The 19,751-nt window shown below is 42.9% G+C and overlaps 1 protein-coding gene across 1 annotated transcript; it reads left to right on the forward strand.

Moving 5' to 3' along the window:
- Nucleotides 1–767: 767 nt before the first annotated feature.
- Nucleotides 768–15,640, forward strand: pdgfbb (platelet-derived growth factor beta polypeptide b). The gene is made up of 9 exons (XM_079564919.1): nt 768–1,614; nt 10,391–10,487; nt 11,042–11,098; nt 12,121–12,314; nt 12,631–12,825; nt 13,452–14,118; nt 14,207–14,381; nt 14,476–15,505; nt 15,591–15,640. The coding sequence occupies exons 1-7, from the start codon at nt 1,549–1,551 to the stop codon at nt 14,368–14,370; spliced, it is 1,440 nt and encodes a 479-aa protein (XP_079421045.1). The 5' UTR covers nt 768–1,548; the 3' UTR covers nt 14,371–14,381; nt 14,476–15,505; nt 15,591–15,640.
- Nucleotides 15,641–19,751: the final 4,111 nt, after the last annotated feature.

Genomic DNA, 19,751 nt, shown 5'->3' on the forward strand with positions numbered 1-19,751 from the left:
TCTTATAATAGTAACAAACTTTTGTGAACTGTTAAGACATTGGACCTGTCTCCTGAAGTTCCTCTCCTCACAGTTACGCCTGAGTTTGGTGATCTCTCACAGCTTTGACGTCTCTAGTTGCAGTGAAAAAAAGGACAAAATGTACTTTTAAAATACTTTGGACATAAGAACATTACTTTCCTGACTATCAAATGCCACTCCACATGAGCATTTTACTTATTGTGATGGGAAAGGTGTAGGCATTTGACTTAATGGCCTTGTATCCAATTTTCTTTCATGGGGAATAAAATGTGTTTTTGTTCATTGTAAACGCAGGCATTTTTTGATAAAAGAACACAAAGAAAAGAAAGACCACTATGCACTGAGCATCTAAATGTTGAGTATTTTTATTGATTGTAAACTCGCAGGCTTGTTGTTGTTTTAGTGTCAGCAGTAAAGCCTCACCTTGCTCTCTGAAAGTTTATGAAACTTGCTCATAAACTCATCCCTGTAAAGAATAGGAATGTAAGAAATGTGTTTGGAATTCACACCACAAATAACTTCAAATGTACTCTTTATATATAAACATGTATGTATAGAAAATTCAATAGATAGCTACACACGAACTGTTGTTTCATATGACCCCGAAATAAAGTATCTTCATAAAACGCATCAAATAAACATAAACAATATGTCACACAAACGCAGTCGCCGTTGTGTTATATATATATTCTCCCTGTATGAACAAAATTGAATGAGTTTTTGTATGATTAACACGTCAGAAACACGTGCCTCACACCAAGCCCGAAGTTCCACCAGAGCAGAAGAACTTCTCCGACAGATGCGACGGGAGCGGTGCGTGTGTCTTTGTACGCACATTATCATCCATTCTTCAGGCAGGGGGCGGGAGAGATACGGCAGCCAGCCCAGAGCGCTCACACGGCAGAGTTGGAAACGTGCTCTTCCCCTCAACACCACCACCACCACCACCACGACGACGACGACGACCACCAGCGGCAGCAGCAGGAGCAGCAACAGCAGCAGTAGCAGCAGCAGCAGCACTTTAGCGCAGCGAGTGTGCGTAATCAGACCGGTCCAGCGCTGAGTCCATGCCAGTGATAAGACTCCGAAGAAACAAGAGGGGAGCGCACCACTTAACTGACCTGCCACTTCCTCCTCTGCGTCTTCTTTCTTTTCTTTTTTTAAAGGCTACTTAAAAAAAAAAAAAAATCTTTATACTGCAGGACTTTGAAAACATCACGGTTACTGAAGGCATCTCGGAGACAACTTGGGGAATATTACGCGTGAGGATTGGAATAACTTTTCTCCATCACAGCTTGGGCTTCTTGTTGGATAATTTCGTGGGGATGTGATCCATCATTTGTTTTGCATATATTTTGTTTTACTTTTAAACAATGCCCAAGACGAACAAAGTGGATTTTTACACCTGAACATTACTGACAACAAACAACAACTTTGGCTGTCTCCGCTGTGGAGTATAGGCCCCTGCGTATTCCCCCCGCGCTCCCTAAATGCCCGGTCCGCAGCGGCTCGAGGCTGCCCAGCAAGATGAGCTCGTGGCTGGCGCTGCTGCTGCTCGTGACGGCGGCGTGTCTGCGCTCTGGCGACGCCGAGGTGAGTGGAGTTTTTTTTTTTTTTTTTAGGGCATCCCCCTTTGGGACACTTGCCCATCACTTGCAGTAACTGTCATGTCATGCAGCACTCGGGCAGGGACGCGGGTGCAGGCGGTGCGCATTGGGCTGTGTTATACGCACGGTGTTGTGGAGGGGGGGGGGAATAGAAAGAGACTGGGTCATGAGATCTGCGTTGGCTTCCTTAAAAATGTTCTTGAACTTTGAGAAAACAACAAGAGGAAGGCGCGTAATGCGGTCAAAATGATACAGGCAGCAAAAGGAATGTCGGCTAAAATTGACTCATTGATTAAAAAAAGGGAAATATGCGGGTCAGTATACTCTTCAATAGGTTTGTAAGCTGTTTGCAAAAGAGCACATTATAACCACTTTAAATGCTTTTTATGGGCACTGGTCACACGATAGAGCTCCTATAAAAAGTTAACAACGCCTGTGTACACGCTTGCAGTTTTGGACATTGTAAGTTTACAATAGCAGGAAATGTTTTAAAAATGGCAACAGTACTGTGGGAGCATTTCTGTGTCTTTGACGTGGTGTTGTACGCATGACACATGTGACTACATTATTTTCGGTGGGACTTTTTTTTTGTTGCCAAAGTCAGGATTATTTCCACAACTCCATGTAGTCTCGTGAAAGCCTTTTATTTCCTTCCCCATCACCAAGGTTAGGTGAAGTTGGTTGTAGTAAGAGCAGCATTTGATCTTGATGTCTGACTTTGTTGTATGTGCTCACTTCAAAACCAGCTAGTTAGGCCGAGACAAAACCAGACCAACGTATCGCTCCTTTGAAGTCGGTGCACCTGCCCCGAATGTGCGCAGCAGCAAAAGCCAACGCGTTTCCACGTTGCCTTTGTAGGAGGAAGGGTGGGCTCCTCGCACAAAATAACAGTTATTTTTGCTCATTAACTTTGAACAAACGGATGGCTAGAGGGAGCACACACCACAGGCCAGCTCATGTGCAGCTGGCTATTCCGTGCCATGCGTGTAGTGAGTAGAAGAAGGAGCCTATGTAGCCCAGATGTCCAACCAACCACAGCATAGGGGGGGAAACATCATGTGTGTGGTGCTGAGAGATGACCAGTTATTGGCACGAGTGGAGCTTTTAAAGCAAACAAAGCAAGACAATGATGCATGATTGGAGGAGAGATTGGCATCGGCGAAACCCTCTTGCAGGTCAAACAGGAAGACAAAAAGTTATCCCAAGGTCCTGTCTGGGTCAGCGAGGATGCAATGACAGCCGGCATTATGGTGATCAATGCACGACTTCTTGTTTTGCCGATGCCAGTGATAAGGAGGCTTCAGATTTTGCATGCTGTGCCTTTATGCTTACCTTGTACATGCACAATTCATTTGCAGGTTTGTTGTGCTTTCACAAGTTTTGGGTTGTTGGTTAGCATTTTAGCAAAGCATGATCAGGTTTTCATTGCTGCAACTAACATGGAGGAACACATAGAACTATTTGTGGGCCAATAACACTTTCTCATATAGATTTGAAAATTAATCTTTAATAGAGGCCCTAATTTTGGACCCTTCAACCAGGGGGTGACTGGACAAAAGTTGGCCTGACCCACTTTAGCCCTTTTCACGTGTTGTTACACTTACGTGTTTCTTCTCTCAATGCAGTGCTATTGACTTCCCGGTTCCTGTAAAAGCCCATGGAGAAGTGCGCTCATTTCTAGGAAAATATATCAATATTTTAAACGTATGCTCTGGACAGCGAATTTCATTGGGATATTCAGTTAGAGGACGTTCAAAACTGTCTGTGGGCTGTGAAAGCCTCACCAAAAGACATGTCTGTGTTTTAAAAAGTAGGGTTTTTTCCCTAGCGTCTTTTTCCATGGCTAGAGTGCATGCTCATACTGCTCCAGGGAATAGACACAACCAATCCAATCAAAGTAGTATGTGTCATGAAGTGCATCTGACAGGAAAATCCACATGACGAGTTGACGACTGAAGAGGATGAAACAAAATGGGGATTCGTGGTTTGAGCATTTACCCCAGAACTGAAAAAAGTTTTGCCATTGTGGATTAGAGTCATGCCTTGGGTGGAGGTCTGCAGTACACCCTTCAAGCGCAGAATGTTTTCTTGACTCTGGAATTGTCATATTAAAAGCTGCAGCTGTACACTAACATACAATTACGATACATGCGGCAAATTGAAATACTTCCCTTGCTCTTTAATCGCCTCCCAATGCCATACCATTCTATAGCATCACCATGACAACGCAACTTAAAGGCAGGCATCCATGAAAGATGACTTAAATACCTGCCTTCCACCCGTCTTTCTACTTTATGGGCCACATGCGAAGAGGGACGGGTTTAGTGCGGCGGGGGCATGCGCCTTCAGATAAAGACGAGGTTGGAGAAAGCTTTGAGGTGCAACCCGGAATTCCCCATGATAAAAAAAAAAAACTGAAGCGGCTACAGCGCAGGCGAAACGGTGAGACGAGTGAGGCTCAGTCATGTTCTGAGGAGACATGAAAGTAGGTGGAAGTCAGAAAAGTAGACCCCCGCTCTGCGCTTGATCTAAATTTGGCAAATACACAAAGGGCTGCATTCTATACCTAAAGATCTCCATGTGTAGTTTTATGGTTGATACTTATGTTACTTATAGATAAAACATCACTTGAGTTGGACCTTTTCCCGCTACAAAACAAGAATGCAATTGCAGTAGAGCTGAGCATTGCGATCAGATTAGATGAATGCCTTGACATCTGGATGAAGTGCACGTTTTAAATGCTTCCAAGAGCAGCAATATGTGAAATTAGACTGAAATATGAACTGATGAACGAACACAAGAATCATGCATTTCAGGACATGTTTGTCGAGGCCTGAACTAAACTAGCCTTAGCCTGTTTTATACATAGCACCCCATGATTACAAGATAGTTACTTACAACAATATCTTAGTATTGCTTATTTAGGTTTATTGCAACCATTTGTGATATCGATACGATTGTTATTACTTCTGCAGCATTAAAGCCACATAGCGTAACAATTCACCCAATAAATAGAAGTTTTTGTTTTATGACAAATAAAACAAAAATGATGAAAAAAATACCTAAAAAATGAACAAGCAAACATGTGCGTTTGCTGTGAGCGGCTCAGCTCTCCTAAGACCTGACTGCAGTTTTACTGGGAGCACGACGTCTCCAGCTCGTCTCCATGGAGATGTTGACCAAAGGCAGCCAAATATGAGATTTAAATAGGTTAAGTCACCCAAATCCTTTGTTTGATTGAGAGAAAAAATGGCATCTATGTGTAGCTGGTCATGAGGAGCATGTTTTGTATTGGCTACAGTATTGTCCAAAATGTTACGGTGTGCCTTTAAAAAGCAGCTCTAAATACATTAAAAACACATTATAGGAATGGATGAAAAACTACTCATTTGATGTTTTTAATGAAGATTAGAATAATGATATATTATCAACATATAAACAGTGATCATGGTCTTTTATTTGTGGAAGTGTTGGCGTATTTGCATCATACAAACTGCCACATGCACCGTACACTTGACCCCATAATTATGGTCTATTAGGGGTCACCCTGCTTCCTCCAATATCTGCCAAAGTTTTACAGACTCCACACTTCTCAACCAGCGGGTCGGGTCCCAAAAGTGGATTGCAACAAGGTCAAAATATGAAATCAGTGAAATCAGCCCTTGATTTGATCATTTTTCACTATAAAATAGCTTCCCAAAATAATGGCAGAAATTGCTATGTGCTAATTGCGCGCTTGATTGCGATTGATTTGGGAGCCATATCTTGACTTATCTTTCTTTGGCAGTAGCAAAAACATAAATTTGGACCGTGAAAATGCTTTTCAATTTGTAAAAAGAGAGTAAATCTGTTTTGAAATTCTAGATTCCCTTTTGACCCGACTCTTGTTCTGGTATATTCCAACATGAAGAGCACAGAAAGGCCGATTTTTTTTTTTCCTCAATTGATGTGAGGCTGGTTAACTTGTGCGTATAATTGGGCGTTTATGTAACAGCTCATTCGTGTGGTACACTGACTGTGTGAGCCTCCAGTGCCGCGTCAAACAGCTGCTGCCACTGCCTCATCAACAGAAGCTCATTATTCCAAAGCAGCCAGGGCCCCAGATGCAGCTGGAGATGAGACACAATGAGTTGAATACGAGAGTTTGCTTCGTATGCGATAAAACACAGAAAACAATTATGATTAAGACTGAGAGAGAGAGTGTATATTCAGCAAATCTGGCAGCTTGTAGACATGTTTTATTGCTCTCTGGGTGCGTTTGGAAATGTGTAATTGAGATATATATCGCGGTGGAGTGACTTCTGAAAAGTTACTGTCTCGTGTCTGTTGTGGAGCAGTGTCATGAATATGTTTAAAAAGGAAGGGTATATTACGCCTTTGTAATCCCATTTCAAAAGGAGAGGTAATATAGCCTATTTTGGTTTATTCAATTCTGGTTTTAGTCTATGAGTGTGATAAGTAAAGCCAATATTTAATTTGAACATGTTTACTTTACAGGCAATGACTGTTCATGACATTTAAATAAGAACTTAGTAACTTGTTTACCTTAATAAATCCTTGTTGTAGTGTGTTGATGGGATGATTGGGGGGTCTTTCATCTCCCCCAGTGTCTCTGGCCAAAAAAACACTCTTGCAACTTTCCCTACACCGGGTCGGAGGCCCCAATACACGCTAATAGAATCATGAAGAAGAAGCTAGCAGGCTAACTGGCAAAGCTAACTGTGCGTTACCTCCACTTTAGCAGTGTTTACAGCCAAGTTTGAGTGAAATGATCTCCATTGTGTCATAGGATTGAGGCAAATTTACAATATCCCTCTCTCTCTTTGTCTTTTCTGCAGTATTTACTCCCCCGGACGATTAATAAGTTAAAAAAAAAGACTCAACATGCTACGACAGCTGCAGTGGCGCTTATGGCCTCTAGGGGCATGAGTTACTTCTGCTTTAAATGGCAAATCCTCAATTTACTGCACTTTTGCACCTTTTCATTGGGCACACATATGCCTAGCTCAGCGCTTTTCCATCAAATATCTACCCACCACCTCATACACAATCTGAGGTGGTCAAAGTACTTATTAGTATTTCATTACGTGAGTAACAGTACAGATATTACTGGTCAAATATTGCTAGTGACCCAGCGGCTGTACTGTATGAGTGGTTAGCATGGCGGCTCCACTTTCCATCACAGTGGCCTCTGTGTCACTCCAGGATCAATTGTTTTTAGAGTTCCCGGTAAGGTTTTCACTGCTGACGGACCCTCCCGCCAGAAAACCTATCAATTGATCCTGGAACGTTGTCGGCCACTGTGATGGAAAGTAAAGCTGCCTGCTAACCACTCATACAGCCGCTGGGTCACAAAAAGGTCAAAAAGTAGCTACCATGATGCACCCAGTCGAATGATTGCTTAAGTGAGAGTACCAATTAATTTGAATGAGCAGTATAAAATATTCAAAAAGAAGAAGATCTCACCTTCTGAATCAGTGGCATTTGACAATCTGCACAGCGCCACCTACTGATCATAGAGTGTGCATTCATAATTTACTTTGGAGCCTTTATAGAAATGTAATGGAGTAGAAAGCAATATGTTTATCTTTACTGTGACACTGTGACACTGTTCAAGTACAGATCCTCAAAAACTCTTCTGTACAAGTACTGTACTTATATACATTTGTTACTGGCTACCTGTGCACACAACCACAACATACGCCAGTCACAGACAAGGTGAGCTAAGTGTCTTGCCCAAGGACACAACTAGAAGTCGATCATCCCATGTATGATGCTTCTAAATTGTAAAATGTGACAGTAGGGGGTGCGTTATTAGGGGCATAGGGCTGATTTATTCAGGACCTTCCTGTTTAGTAGGTGCTTCAGAGGGACCTCGTTTGAAAGACAAAAATCATCAGATTCCAAGACAAAAAATGTTAAGTCTCTATCGCTTATGGTTCCCAACATAAAGTTTATAAAATACGGTCTAGAAAAAAGTGACTGATTTTCACCGAGATGTTTCGTTCACTTTCCATTCGGGAGAAATCGGCCGATATCTGACAGTATCGGTCGACCTCACAACAACGGAATGCACTCCCTCAAACTGGGATCAAACACTTTTACTTGGTGGGTGAGTGCTCGACCAACTGAGCAACTGTTGCCCCACATCCAGAAGCATTAACATTTGAGAAGAGACGGAAAGCGAACTAAGACGGGTTCAATGACAAAATAAATAACCTAATATTATTTACATCATTATTTAACACATAATGTTTCCATTAATGGCAATAACATTTAAACTATCAGCCATTTAAATTGTGATTTGTTACTATTTTACCCATGAAACAAAAGTTGTAATTTCTACTACTAAGTTATTGTGTTTGTTGAGTACTTCTTCCACAAAAGCCTAAACATTATCTTAGTTGAAGACATACATTTTCCTGTGACATGTTTATGAATAGAACAACCAATTGTGCACGGGAGTTTATGGCATATTTATAGCAGTGACTGATATCGTCATGACAGCAGACTCTGGTGTGCACGGCGTAAACATCCTATAATTAACAATTAGCCAGAAAGCAGGAGGCAGGTTGGCTTGTTCGGCAAAAGAAGGAAATGATGATGATGAGTCCTGAGGGGCAGCAGAGATGTAAGTTCCCCGTGCTATTCTTTGACTGTGTGAGAAGCGGCCAACAATGGGACAAGTCAGGGCTGCAGAATGGACGGGGCGTTACTACATGCATGGACCGCTGCTTCCTTGGCCGTGACGTGACGCCTGCTGGGACCCACTTTACCAAAAGAAGTAGTTTAACTCTTTAGGATGCACATAAAAAAGAGCTTCCATGAAATTATAAGACGATATCATGTGTTGAAAGCGGATTATTGTTGGCATGGCATACATTTTATATCATGTATTTTGTGATATAAATGTGCACACAACATGTATTTTGTTTAAATTTGGACATGATCAGTTCAGTTCAGAACTAACATCGCTGTACCTTTGTTCATTTAAATCAGAATATTGTTTTTGAATCAAATTCCTCTGTATCACTCTGTATCTCTCTATCATACTGCGATTCGTCACACATCGAATTGTGAGTCCTATTAATCAATACATATCGTATTATGGAGTATACAGTACAATGAACCTAGTAATAGGCTTTTTATAATAGTCAGAAGTATGATCAAAATAACTGCAACAAAAAGACAAGAAAACAACAGAAAGTTGCATACATTTCTTCTAATATTACATAGAAAAGCTTCTATTTAAACAGAATTTCTGTCAGTGAATTAGCTTTTAAGTAATTCCCTAAGATTTTTAATGTTCATCTTTACTGTTACATTGGGCCTTTTTCAATTCCTGCCAAGTTCGGACAATATTGTGTATGTATCTATATAATTGCACAATTCTCCATGTTTTGTTTGCTATTCCACTTGTTGCTCCTTTTGTTTGACATTTGTTGCTGCCCCCCAAAATCTAAATGAAAAACACCAGATCTGATTTACATTCTCTAAAGTTTTGGGTAATTATGGGATTGAGACATTTTACTCAGTCCGATTGTACGACTTGAAACCAGTATTTCGATAAAGTCACCGCCGTTTCCCACATTGTTCGCGTTCAAACACTGATGCATGGATGTGTTGCGCACTTGGCAGGCCGCATTGTTCCTTTGAAGCCGTGTTTTTGGGCGCGCTCTCTGCCGCCGCGAGATGACAAAGCGAATGAAGCATGTCCAGCGCCCAAAGACCTCTGCGGCGGAGCGTCCCGACCCTACGTCTGATCCGCGCCTCCATTTTAGCCGGACATTTATTCATCCATTATCCCTGTTTTTCAGATGCGCCTCCTTATGTCCTCCCCTCGGTATCACTCCTTCCCCCACTTCCTGGCTCCTTCCTGACTCCTTTGACCCCTAAATGTTAGCAGATGAGAAGACACAACGCCAATAGTCATTCAGCCCGCTCTTTAGTGACCATTGTGTGGCCCGCGTCGGTTCAGGCCACCCCCCCCCTCGCGGGACCTCTGGCCATTAATGACCGAGGGGGTTAAACCTACACCCGGCCCAACCATCACAATGCAGAGCTTACTTTAGGATTTGTATAGGAATGATTTACCAAGTGCACGGCTATTACGGTGTTGGTTTTGGGATTGCTGCAGAACATTAAATTAGAAAGGTTTGAAAGATTGCTGAAAGGGGCGCAATCTTCTGCTCTTTGCAACAATATTATCTAAAAAACATGGTTTCCCTGGGTCAATCTAATGTTAAGCACTTTTGGCCCTCGGATATTGGCCCATAGTGGCTGGGGTTAATCACTTGTTGGACTCTTAATAATGCTTAAAATGGAAAACATCTTCACGTCAAGGTTCTATTGTGTACCTTGCTTAAGTTCCACAGTTTCTGCAAAAAGTTCTTGACACAGGATTTGCTTAAAGGGAATTATGTGTTTTCCTCCCCCTAAACGTTCCAGCAATGTCCTAATGTGTAGAATGAGCCCAGAACTGTTCACCACAACTGCCTCCAAAATCCTGCACTGTCACTCAAAAAGGTGTTAATTCAGGTCCAAATTGCCATCATGCACGAGCTTAATATAGAAGGTGCAGTTACACATATAACCTGAGGTGGCAGTAGTGAGTATACAACTGAGAACTTCCATGGAGCCCCTTTAAGATAAATATATAAAAGAAGGATTCCACCAAATGAGACTATCCTTCAGAACGATAACTATTTCCCGATTGACTTGCCCAGTAAGTCTCATGCTTTGTCTCTTTGCGTGCCTTCCAGGGGGACCCTCTTCCTGCAGCGCTGGTGGAGCTGGTTAGGAACACACCCATCGCCTCCATAGAAGACCTCCAACTGCTGCTGCTCTCTGACTCCGTAGGTAAAGACAATCGTTCTGTACAGCATCCCATACAGACAATGTTCTTTTTTTGGCTTGTTTTAAATGGCAATTTGTGTAGATATAAGCAAAATATATACTGGCAAAAGAACAAAACAAGTGATTGACATTGATTCATTAAAGCTGCTTTATACAACTTTTTATGCAAAAAAAAAAAAGTTGATATTTGTTTGTATTTGAGCTTGTAGTGACCCAGTGGCTGTATGAGTGGTCACTGGACACCTTTACTTACCACAGTGGTCTCTATGATGCTCCAGGATCAATTGTTTGGAAGTTTTTCACTGCTGACGGAGCCTCTTACCAGAAAACCTACAAAACAATTGTACCTGGAGCGTTGTCGAGACCACTGTGTTCACAAGTAAAGGCGCCATGCTGACCTCTCATACAGCCACTGGGTCACTACAAGGTCAAATACAAACAAATATCAACTTTTTTTTTTTCCGCAAGGCCCCTTTAATCTGATCAGATGCAAATACAGGTTCCTCACTCCCTGCAGGTGGTGCCAAAAGTCTAAGCTTGTGTTTCTTCTTTCTCAGATGAAGAGGAGGACACATTAGCAGCCACTGGAGGACACAGATTACCCAGAAGTCTTGGTGAGATTTTGATTTTCTACACTCTTTGTTTTCCTAAATATTATCACAATTGCTATTAAATTTCTCAAACTTGAACATATTCCTATGGATGATCATTCTCTTTGTTCCAGTGGTGGTCAGACTACTTGATTTGGTTACTTAAGTATGCAAAGTAAAATGTACAAGTTTAAATAACTTTGCAGCTTTAAAAACACAAAAAACTGCACCAGAATTTACTATCCGTACGGCAACACGACGGGGATGAACTTCCTTACATGTTGCGAGGCAGTGGCATTGGCAGTAAATCTCCACAGCGCCACCTATTGTTCTGGAGTGTGCATTTTGAATTTAAAATAAAGAAAACATGGCCAGATGTACTTTTTACTTTGGAGCTTATAGTGGAGTAGAAAGCATAGATGACTGACCATGTTCTTGCTCTTAAAAATGGAATAGTAAAACGTTTAACATCTTATGGCAGCCATTCCCAAAGTCTTTTAAAAATTGACTTATGTACTGACCCCCTCTGTTTAGTTCTCTTTTTACAGTTTATATCCATACATTTAAGAGTCCTATATCAATGCTGTTTGGGAATATAGTACCTTTTGTATTTCAATGTACTTTCTTAAGGACTGAGGTAATGTTCACCTCAGTTTTAATGGAAAACAAAGCTAGGTAATTTCTGCATGACATATTCCCTTCTTAGAATCATGGTCTATTGTAAGCACATCTGTTGCACCGGTCCATAAATATATATTTATTTAGGACGTCCGAGTCATTGCGAATGACACGGTAAGCCCAACTAAATTGAAGTCATTAGAATGATAATATTTGCCAGACACTGATCTCCTAGCAACCAGACAGGGGCTTGGGTTTCTGTTGCTAATAATGACTTATCCCATTTGGGCCTTGGATTGTTTGCTTATCACTCCGACACATTCGCTGACAAGAAAGGGATTATCCAAAGCCTGCAGTGACTTGTGTTGTTCGGCGGTAACAATCATGTTTGGATGTTTGTGAATCGACGCTGATGTCCTCTCCCTCAGATGCCCAGCCAGCGCAGCAGGCCCTGTGTAAAGTGCGCACAGAGGTGGTGGAAGTGACCAGGTCCATGTTGGATCGGAGCAACGCTAACTTCCTGCTGTGGCCGCCCTGTGTGGAGGTGCAGCGCTGCTCGGGCTGCTGCAACACCAAGAGCCTGCAGTGTGTGCCCGTGGTCACGCACACCAGATACCTGCAGGTCAGAATCCAGACACAACTTCACATCACACATGGGTCAGGAGGTGGACAGGACGCTGGTTTGATCCCCGTCCTCTTGTGCAGACTATCTCTAATAGAAATAACACCTCTAAAAACATGTACAAAAGGCTCCCCTCCAGGGCCAGGACTCTCCTGTATACATGATACTGAATCTCTCTAGTATTCTGTGATAAATGAAGAAAAGAAAAAAAATTCAAAAAGAAAACATAAGAACTATCAATTCTGCCTTTTTTATGTTCTGTGAGTGAAAGCTAATGGCTAAAATAAATGAATGACTTAACTTGTATTGTACACAGGTGATGAAAATTGAATATATCAACAAAAGGCCCACATATGCTAAAGCGGTGGTGTCCGTGGTGGACCACGTGGAGTGTCGCTGCCAGCCTGCTCCCCGACTCCCGCCGCCCAAGAAAAAGTCCGCTCGGCGACAGCATGGTGGCAACAGCCGAGAGCAGCACCACAACCAGACACTCAGCACTGCACAAGGACAGGTACCAGAACAGGCCTTATTCATCAAGTCATGTGACAATGCATCAGTATAATGCTTTGTGGTATTCCTGAATTAGCAGATCATTTTGTGTAGAAAATGCATGAAATAGGGTTTGGCAATGTTACAATAAAAATGTAGAGCGTTAAAAGAGTCAAAATATATTTCAACAGTATGTGGCAGAAAACAAGCAGCTGTTGGATAATTACTTCCAACAAGGCTATGAAAAGCTTTACTCAGGATGTAATTACTGAAAGTAGGAGACTTTTGTGTTTTGATCTGTAAGGGGGTCATTTATCAAGGCAGGTGCAAAATAGTGAGTGCAATTTGAAAAATAGATTATATGTTGCACCTAATTTACCATTTGAAATAGCCTGTGTTACAGTATTAGGGCCCCACATCTGATCTGTAAATTAGAGAATGCTGCTTTCTTTCATTATCTTTCATAAGTAGCAGATGGCTTTAGTTAAAGTAAACATAAAGATACTAATTGCACATTGTTTAACTACTGTAACAAACATTTTTTTTTGGCTTTCTAAAATCAAAGTTACAACAGAGCACTTGTTCAAGTACCGATCAACTGACCGCTTGGTGTATTTTTGACTGAATTCACAAATATTCCTCCTGCAGGTCAAGGTGCACTCCAAAGACGAGCTCCACCAGTGGGACGAGCTGAAGCAGAACCAGCGCTCTCACATGGACCACGATCTCATGGACCAGCAATGGAGCCCGAGAGGAGACACCTTCACCCACAGCCCGCACCGGGATCCCCCGTCCCATGCTGAGGACCCGTTCCTCTACCCCTCACGCTGGGCTCACAACTCCACCAGCAACCAGACTGTTCCCTCAGAGTCTAACGCCACCGCTGAGTTCAAGGATAAATTGGCAGCAGGCAGCGGCGTGGCGGTGGAAAGCGCGCAAACGCACAGCCCCTTAACCCAGAGCCCCCTGAGCGCTTTCCCATCTCAACCCGTCACTCCGAGCCCCGAATCCACAGCCGTCCACACGGAGGCGAACCGCGACAGAGCGGAGAGGAGGTTCCGCCCCACCAAAGAGCCCAACCCGGAGCCGCAGGTGAGGCACAGGGACAACGAAACGCCCCAGAAAGACAGGATACTGGAGCGAGAAGAGGCCAAACTCGAGGAGGAGCGGAGGGAGCTGTTACTTCTCCACAAAAGGCTGGACCAAGAGAAGGAAATACTGAGACAACAGCAGCTGAAACGCGAAGAGGAGGAGCGGAGCGGCCACCCGCGCAAGCACCATCACCACCACGCGCAAACAACCACGCACACGCCAGGTACGGCCCAGAAACAACGCTGATTTAGGATTTCATGCTCACGATAAAACCAGAAGCTCATCTTTTTTTTTTAATCTTGATTTCACAGAGACAACGACATCCACAGCAACAACAGAAACAACAACAACCACAACCACGCAGCCACCTTCAGTTCCCGCAGGGCCCAGGCCTCCCGCTCAGTCGCGGCCGAGGAGGAGGAGGAAAAATCGTAAACGGATTAGCAAGGCAGCTATGAGGGCGATGCTAATGTAAAACAAACCAAGGTGAGAGCGTTCAGACAAAGTCACTTGTTTTCTCTGACATGTCGCCCGAAGGGACAATAAAATAAAGGTTTCTCTTGTGTTTATTTCCCCCCAGATGGACTCAGTGAACTCGGTGTATTCTGTGGACGCATCCAGAGATGAAGCACCCCGTCTCCCCGGCAACGGCGTTTAATCACCTGTCAGTAACTTACACCCTACGAGGTCTTCTCTGTAACACTACTAATGACTGTTAACCCAACTTCCCTGGGGTCGGACAGAGCAAAGGAACGACTGGACTTGCTCGGGGCGGAGAACTCTTGTTAGTGGGACCTCACTTGAAGCAACCCCCAAGATAAAGTGATAGGCTGGGCGCAGACTGGAACTGCAGAGCCCCATCGCTGTGGACAAATAGTGCAATCCTGGACTCCCCTCGGACCCTTATTTTGGATATCGACAGAGACAGGACTGAAAGGCTCTCTGCTGAATGACTGTCTCATCATGACTACTAAGTGCTTTTGGTGCATATAAAACTGTTGGTGTAGTAGAATATCAGAATATCGGAGAGGCAGGGGATGGCTGAGTGGTTAGTCGCAGGATCTTATTCCGTGCTTACTTTCAGTTCTCTCTGGGTGCTCCTACCATCCTGCACTGTGTGAAAGGACATGTCCTCTGTGGAGTGTCTGCAGAATATCAGCAGATCGAGGGACATACCTGGAGTTTACCAGCAGACAGTAAGTAAGTTATTTCAACATGCAGTGTTTACAACATGGCCAAACACAGTCAGGTCATGTTCAAACATCCTGCAGACAGTATGAGGCTGTCACTCTCTCTCTCAGTGCCAGTCTCACAACATTACTGTGACCTATACATAAATGGGAATGGAAAATCTCCATGACAGTCATATCTTTGTATAGGTCGTACTAATTCAATTGTATTTAAATGTGGAGATAAACATTGAAGCTTGATGTATAGGTGACTCGAAGTGGCTTCCCTGTCAGCTCTATCTATGGCCAGAGCCATGTGCAAAGGTGGCAAACATTGGGAAAATAGCAATGTGCAAAATGCCATTGACACTTTTTGATATTATTTTTTATAGAAGATGATCAGCAACACCATTTTGCTTATAATAATAACTTTTTCAGCCCGTGACTTGGCTGTTATAGACTAAAATGAGGTGTGATTGATCCAATCAGCAATAATTGCCTCGCTCAAAGTTTGTCATCATTCCAGACATGTAACACTGTGCAAATGATATTCGCACAGTAATCTGGCTGAGCCCCGTCGCATTATTATTTTTGTTAATCAAGACTCCCTTGCTGCGTAAGCTCAGCCACTATGATGGTGCTCTGTCTGTCTGTTTTATTTAGAGAGAGAGAGAGAGAGCAAAAACCAGACTAAAGCTTTGTGTACAGTTTGACAGAAAATGAATTAGGACGGCTGGGCAGGTTACCCACTTACAAAGCACTGCTGGACTCCATCCCCTGGAATTTAGGAGCAGAAAATGAATGAATAAAGGGAGATTTCGAGAGACAATCAAACTGAAAGACTAGTATTAGCAACTTTCACATCAACCTTCAACAACCACAAGTATGAGTTTTTAATATGTCCATATACAGTGTCTCTGTGTAACAATATTTAATGTATTTAACTCAATACACTGGAAGTGTAAACTGGTCACCAGACAATACAATGTTTCTGTTTTTCATTTTCCATGTGATCTGACTGTGTCTTATTTATTTAGCCATACATTACTGTGGACTAACTTTTTATACAGATTTGTTTTCTATACAGTGCTTCAGTGTTGCATGCTCACTCGGTGGTTCTGAACGGGACCACCTTGGACTGCTCTCATGTGTAATATCCGGTAGTGTGTGGCGGGTGCCCACTCTCACACCTCTGTCATAAAGCAAGCTCTGTTTTTGTCTTCAATACAGATATGACTCTTGTCTTTGGAAAGTCATTCTTTTCTCACATCCTGGGAAAGCAATCGTCTTCTACAACTAACAGGGTTTTTCCATTGCACTAAATTTGACTTCCAGACATTGTTTTTGACATAGGTGGAAAATTAATAAGTACATTGGCACTTGTAAATTAAAAGCAGGAAGTCACTTTTACAACTGGACATTGCTTTTCATTACATTGAGTGATGCCAAACACTAGTGACGCTGATAACCAGAATTAGCATTAAGTTATTGAAATATTGTACAGTCTGTGTGCTAACCTAAACTGTTAACTGTTTCATAAGAATGAAAGAACAAAATGTGTTTGGTTACACTGCCACCTAATGCGTTTTTTTCATATGGTAAAGAAGCTCGTGCTGCAATAAACTCTGCTTTGTTTTTTTATTTGACACTTTCAAACACAGTGTAAATTCAATAAATGAGTTTCAGGGTGACTCAGTGTTAAAAAAGGGGGCGAGGAGCTCAGTGCACCTGAAAATACGTAGCTTGGAGTTGAGCTGCTGCTCCTTCATACTGAGGAAAAACCATTGTGAAAGAAAGACAACATTTGATTGTCCCATTACCCAGGTCCTCCAGCGCCTTTAGGCCGCCCCGTGCTCCTGTATGCCCAGCTGCTCTCTGAACCCGCTGACAGGAGCCTGAATTACCATGTCATCTGCAGCGGTTTGGCGCGATTCCGGGTGACGTTTGCTCAACCCGGCGCGCAGAGAGAGAGGGAGAGGAGCGTGTTACTGTAGGTGAACTCTGGCACACACTGTCTTTGTGGTTTGTTTTTCACAGTTACCTACTTGACTCTTGGCTGTAAAAAGCCCTCATCTCAGCACCCAGCTGCATGGCTCCATCTGTTAATTATCTGCTCAGCCTGTTTAACTGCGCTCAGATGGGGCAAAGCTTTGAAACTCATCATGAAGGAGCCGAAACGCACAGCGGCTTGTCACTGTAGTAGACTGTCTGGATTTGGATTCAGTCTAAGTGTGTCTGCCCCACACTGCATGGTATTACAGATTGAGTCGTTGGACAATGCAGACACAATGTATGTTGGGGTAACTATGCACCACTTCCCGTTGCCCCGCTGCCCGGCCTCGCATGCACATATGAGCTCCAAACAGCACAGCGTCTCCAAATTCAGCATGGAGGTGGCATGCCAGCTTTCGAACGAGAGTCCAGGCAATGTTCCGCCCCCTGGAAGCATCAAACATGGGGACACAAGGAGGGCGGAGAGGCCTGGAGGATTGTGAGAAACACAGAGGTCACGCACCATGACAGAGAAAGTGAATAGTGACTCGGATACTATGGAAAGGGTAGAGAAAGACCTTGATGTGCATCCTAGCACCAAAAAGTAAAGTCTTTGGTTGGTTCGACGTTCCAATCAACAGTTTGTTTAAAATTTAAGTGGACAGGTGTTGAAAACTTAAGGTTGAATTTATCTATAAAATGCTTTAAATGTTTACTGACAGTAATATCACTGTAATTGACACCCCTGTCAACATGAAACAAAACCAGGCCAAAACCAGAACATCCCGGAAGCTAAGCAGGGAAGGGCCTGGTTAGTACCTGGATGGAAGACCGTTTCATGCCTGGGTGAATGTAGTTTGTGAGTGAATGATTGGTAGCACAGACTGGCAGCCTCGCTTCTGTCAGTCTACCCCTGGGGCAGCTGTGGCTACATACGCAGCTTACCATCACAGAGTAAAAGAATGAATAATGCACAAAATTGTAAAGCGACGTCGAGCGTCTGGAAAAACGCAGCATAAGACTAATGCATTATTATTATTATTATTATTATTATTATTATTATTACTACTAATCACTTCGAAGCAGCAATAGAGATGCCCAGACTTCCTCATCCATGCACACTTCCCAAGATGTTATTGGGAAGTGGAAAGTCTGCCCCAGAGATTTTGTCATTCCAGTGTGTCCGAGGTTTTTTCTGGGTCTATTCTTCCTTTCAACAGGACATTCACAGCACACCTCCCCAGGGGAAGTCTACGAGGCATCCGAAACAGATGTCCAAGTCCCTTAGCCGGCTCCTCTTAATGTAGAAGACCAGTGGCTCTACCCTAAGCTCCTTCCGGGTAAACCTGTTGTCTCTAAAAGTACGCCCAGTCACTCTTCAGAGGAAACTCATATCAGTCACTTGTACCTGGGGTCTTCTCTTTTTGGTCATGACTTTTATGTCGTATAAAAATGCTGATTTTTACAGTCAAACGTGCGCTCATACACGACAGCATTAAAATGACAAAGCTGTAGGCTCAACTACCAACAAAAACGATAAAGTTTAACTGATTTATTCTAAAGCTGTGGCCTTTGGGGTGTATAGGCCCCTGCCTAATCATGATGTGAATATCGAGAGTGCAGCATATCACAGTCTTTCATCGAATTGTCAGTGATGGGAAAACATTATGTGGTGATGGCTTGCAAGTTTCGGGAAAAAATCAGCCCTGTATCAGCTAAAAGATTAAATTCACGCTTTATTCCTACCCAAATATCTCTTTATATCGCACATTGAACATGTTAAAAGGGTCGATTTGCCCTTCCAAATCACCCATTATTCTTTAACACCTGTACACACCAGTGAGTGAACGTTATTGAAACATATGGCTGATGCACGGAGGGCCAAAGGGGGAGTGATGGGGGGAGCCACTGATGTGTCCACCAGAGTGTCTGAATGTGTGTTAAATCAGGCATCTCAGCATATGCCAGGCCTATGGGAAAGCCCAAACGACAGTGATTGATCAGAGGGCAAAGAAAACACGCAATTCACTTTACCGGCGAGACAAATACGGGGTCAAAAAATAAAAATCGGAAATATTGTACTGAATAGGAATACTGAAATAAACAAACAGGACCTACTCTGTTCTAAACAGTGTTGAGAACTCATTTCTTGTACTGCACTACATTTGAAAGATAAATCTAATACTCCACTACATTTCTATATAAGCTCCAAAGTAACAAATAAAGTTGGCAGCATATTTTTTCCACAACAAACCCTGAAATGCACAGCAGCTGGAAGTAGTATAGGTGTTCTTGTTGAAGCGTCATTATGCTCGATGGAGAGAATTCTTCTGGGCTGCGCTTCAGTACAATGGAGCGGCTTTTAATGAAACCAGCGACAATCCATGAGCCATACCAGAGGGGTCATTTAGCAAGACAGCTAAACAACGAGTCCAAGCAAGAAAATAGAATGTAGCTTTTTGTGGCCGTGTTGCCCCTGATTTACCATTTGAATTAGTGTGTAGTGTATTACAGTATCAGGGCTCCAAATCAGATAGAGATATAGAGTCTGTACTAGGCATGAAGGACCCATTTTTAAATTTAAAAAAAAGTAAACAAACAGCTAGCTTATGAATGAAACATTGAAGAGAAACAAAAAGCCCCCCCACACCTGCAGCACAGTGGAGGCATCACAAGAGGAGCTACATGAAACAAA

The sequence above is a fragment of the Gobius niger genome (genome assembly GCF_951799975.1).
Source record: "Gobius niger genome assembly, chromosome: 10".
Taxonomy (NCBI): domain Eukaryota; kingdom Metazoa; phylum Chordata; class Actinopteri; order Gobiiformes; family Gobiidae; genus Gobius; species Gobius niger.

Bases quoted from the DNA above. Each gene is read 5' to 3' on its own strand.
- pdgfbb (XM_079564919.1), top strand. From the start codon at position 1,549: ATGAGCTCGTGGCTGGCGCTGCTGCTGCTCGTGACGGCGGCGTGTCTG. The intron at 12,315-12,630 runs GTCAGAATCCAG...TATTGTACACAG, and splicing joins CGCACACCAGATACCTGCAG to GTGATGAAAATTGAATATAT. The intron at 12,826-13,451 runs GTACCAGAACAG...TTCCTCCTGCAG, and splicing joins TCAGCACTGCACAAGGACAG to GTCAAGGTGCACTCCAAAGA.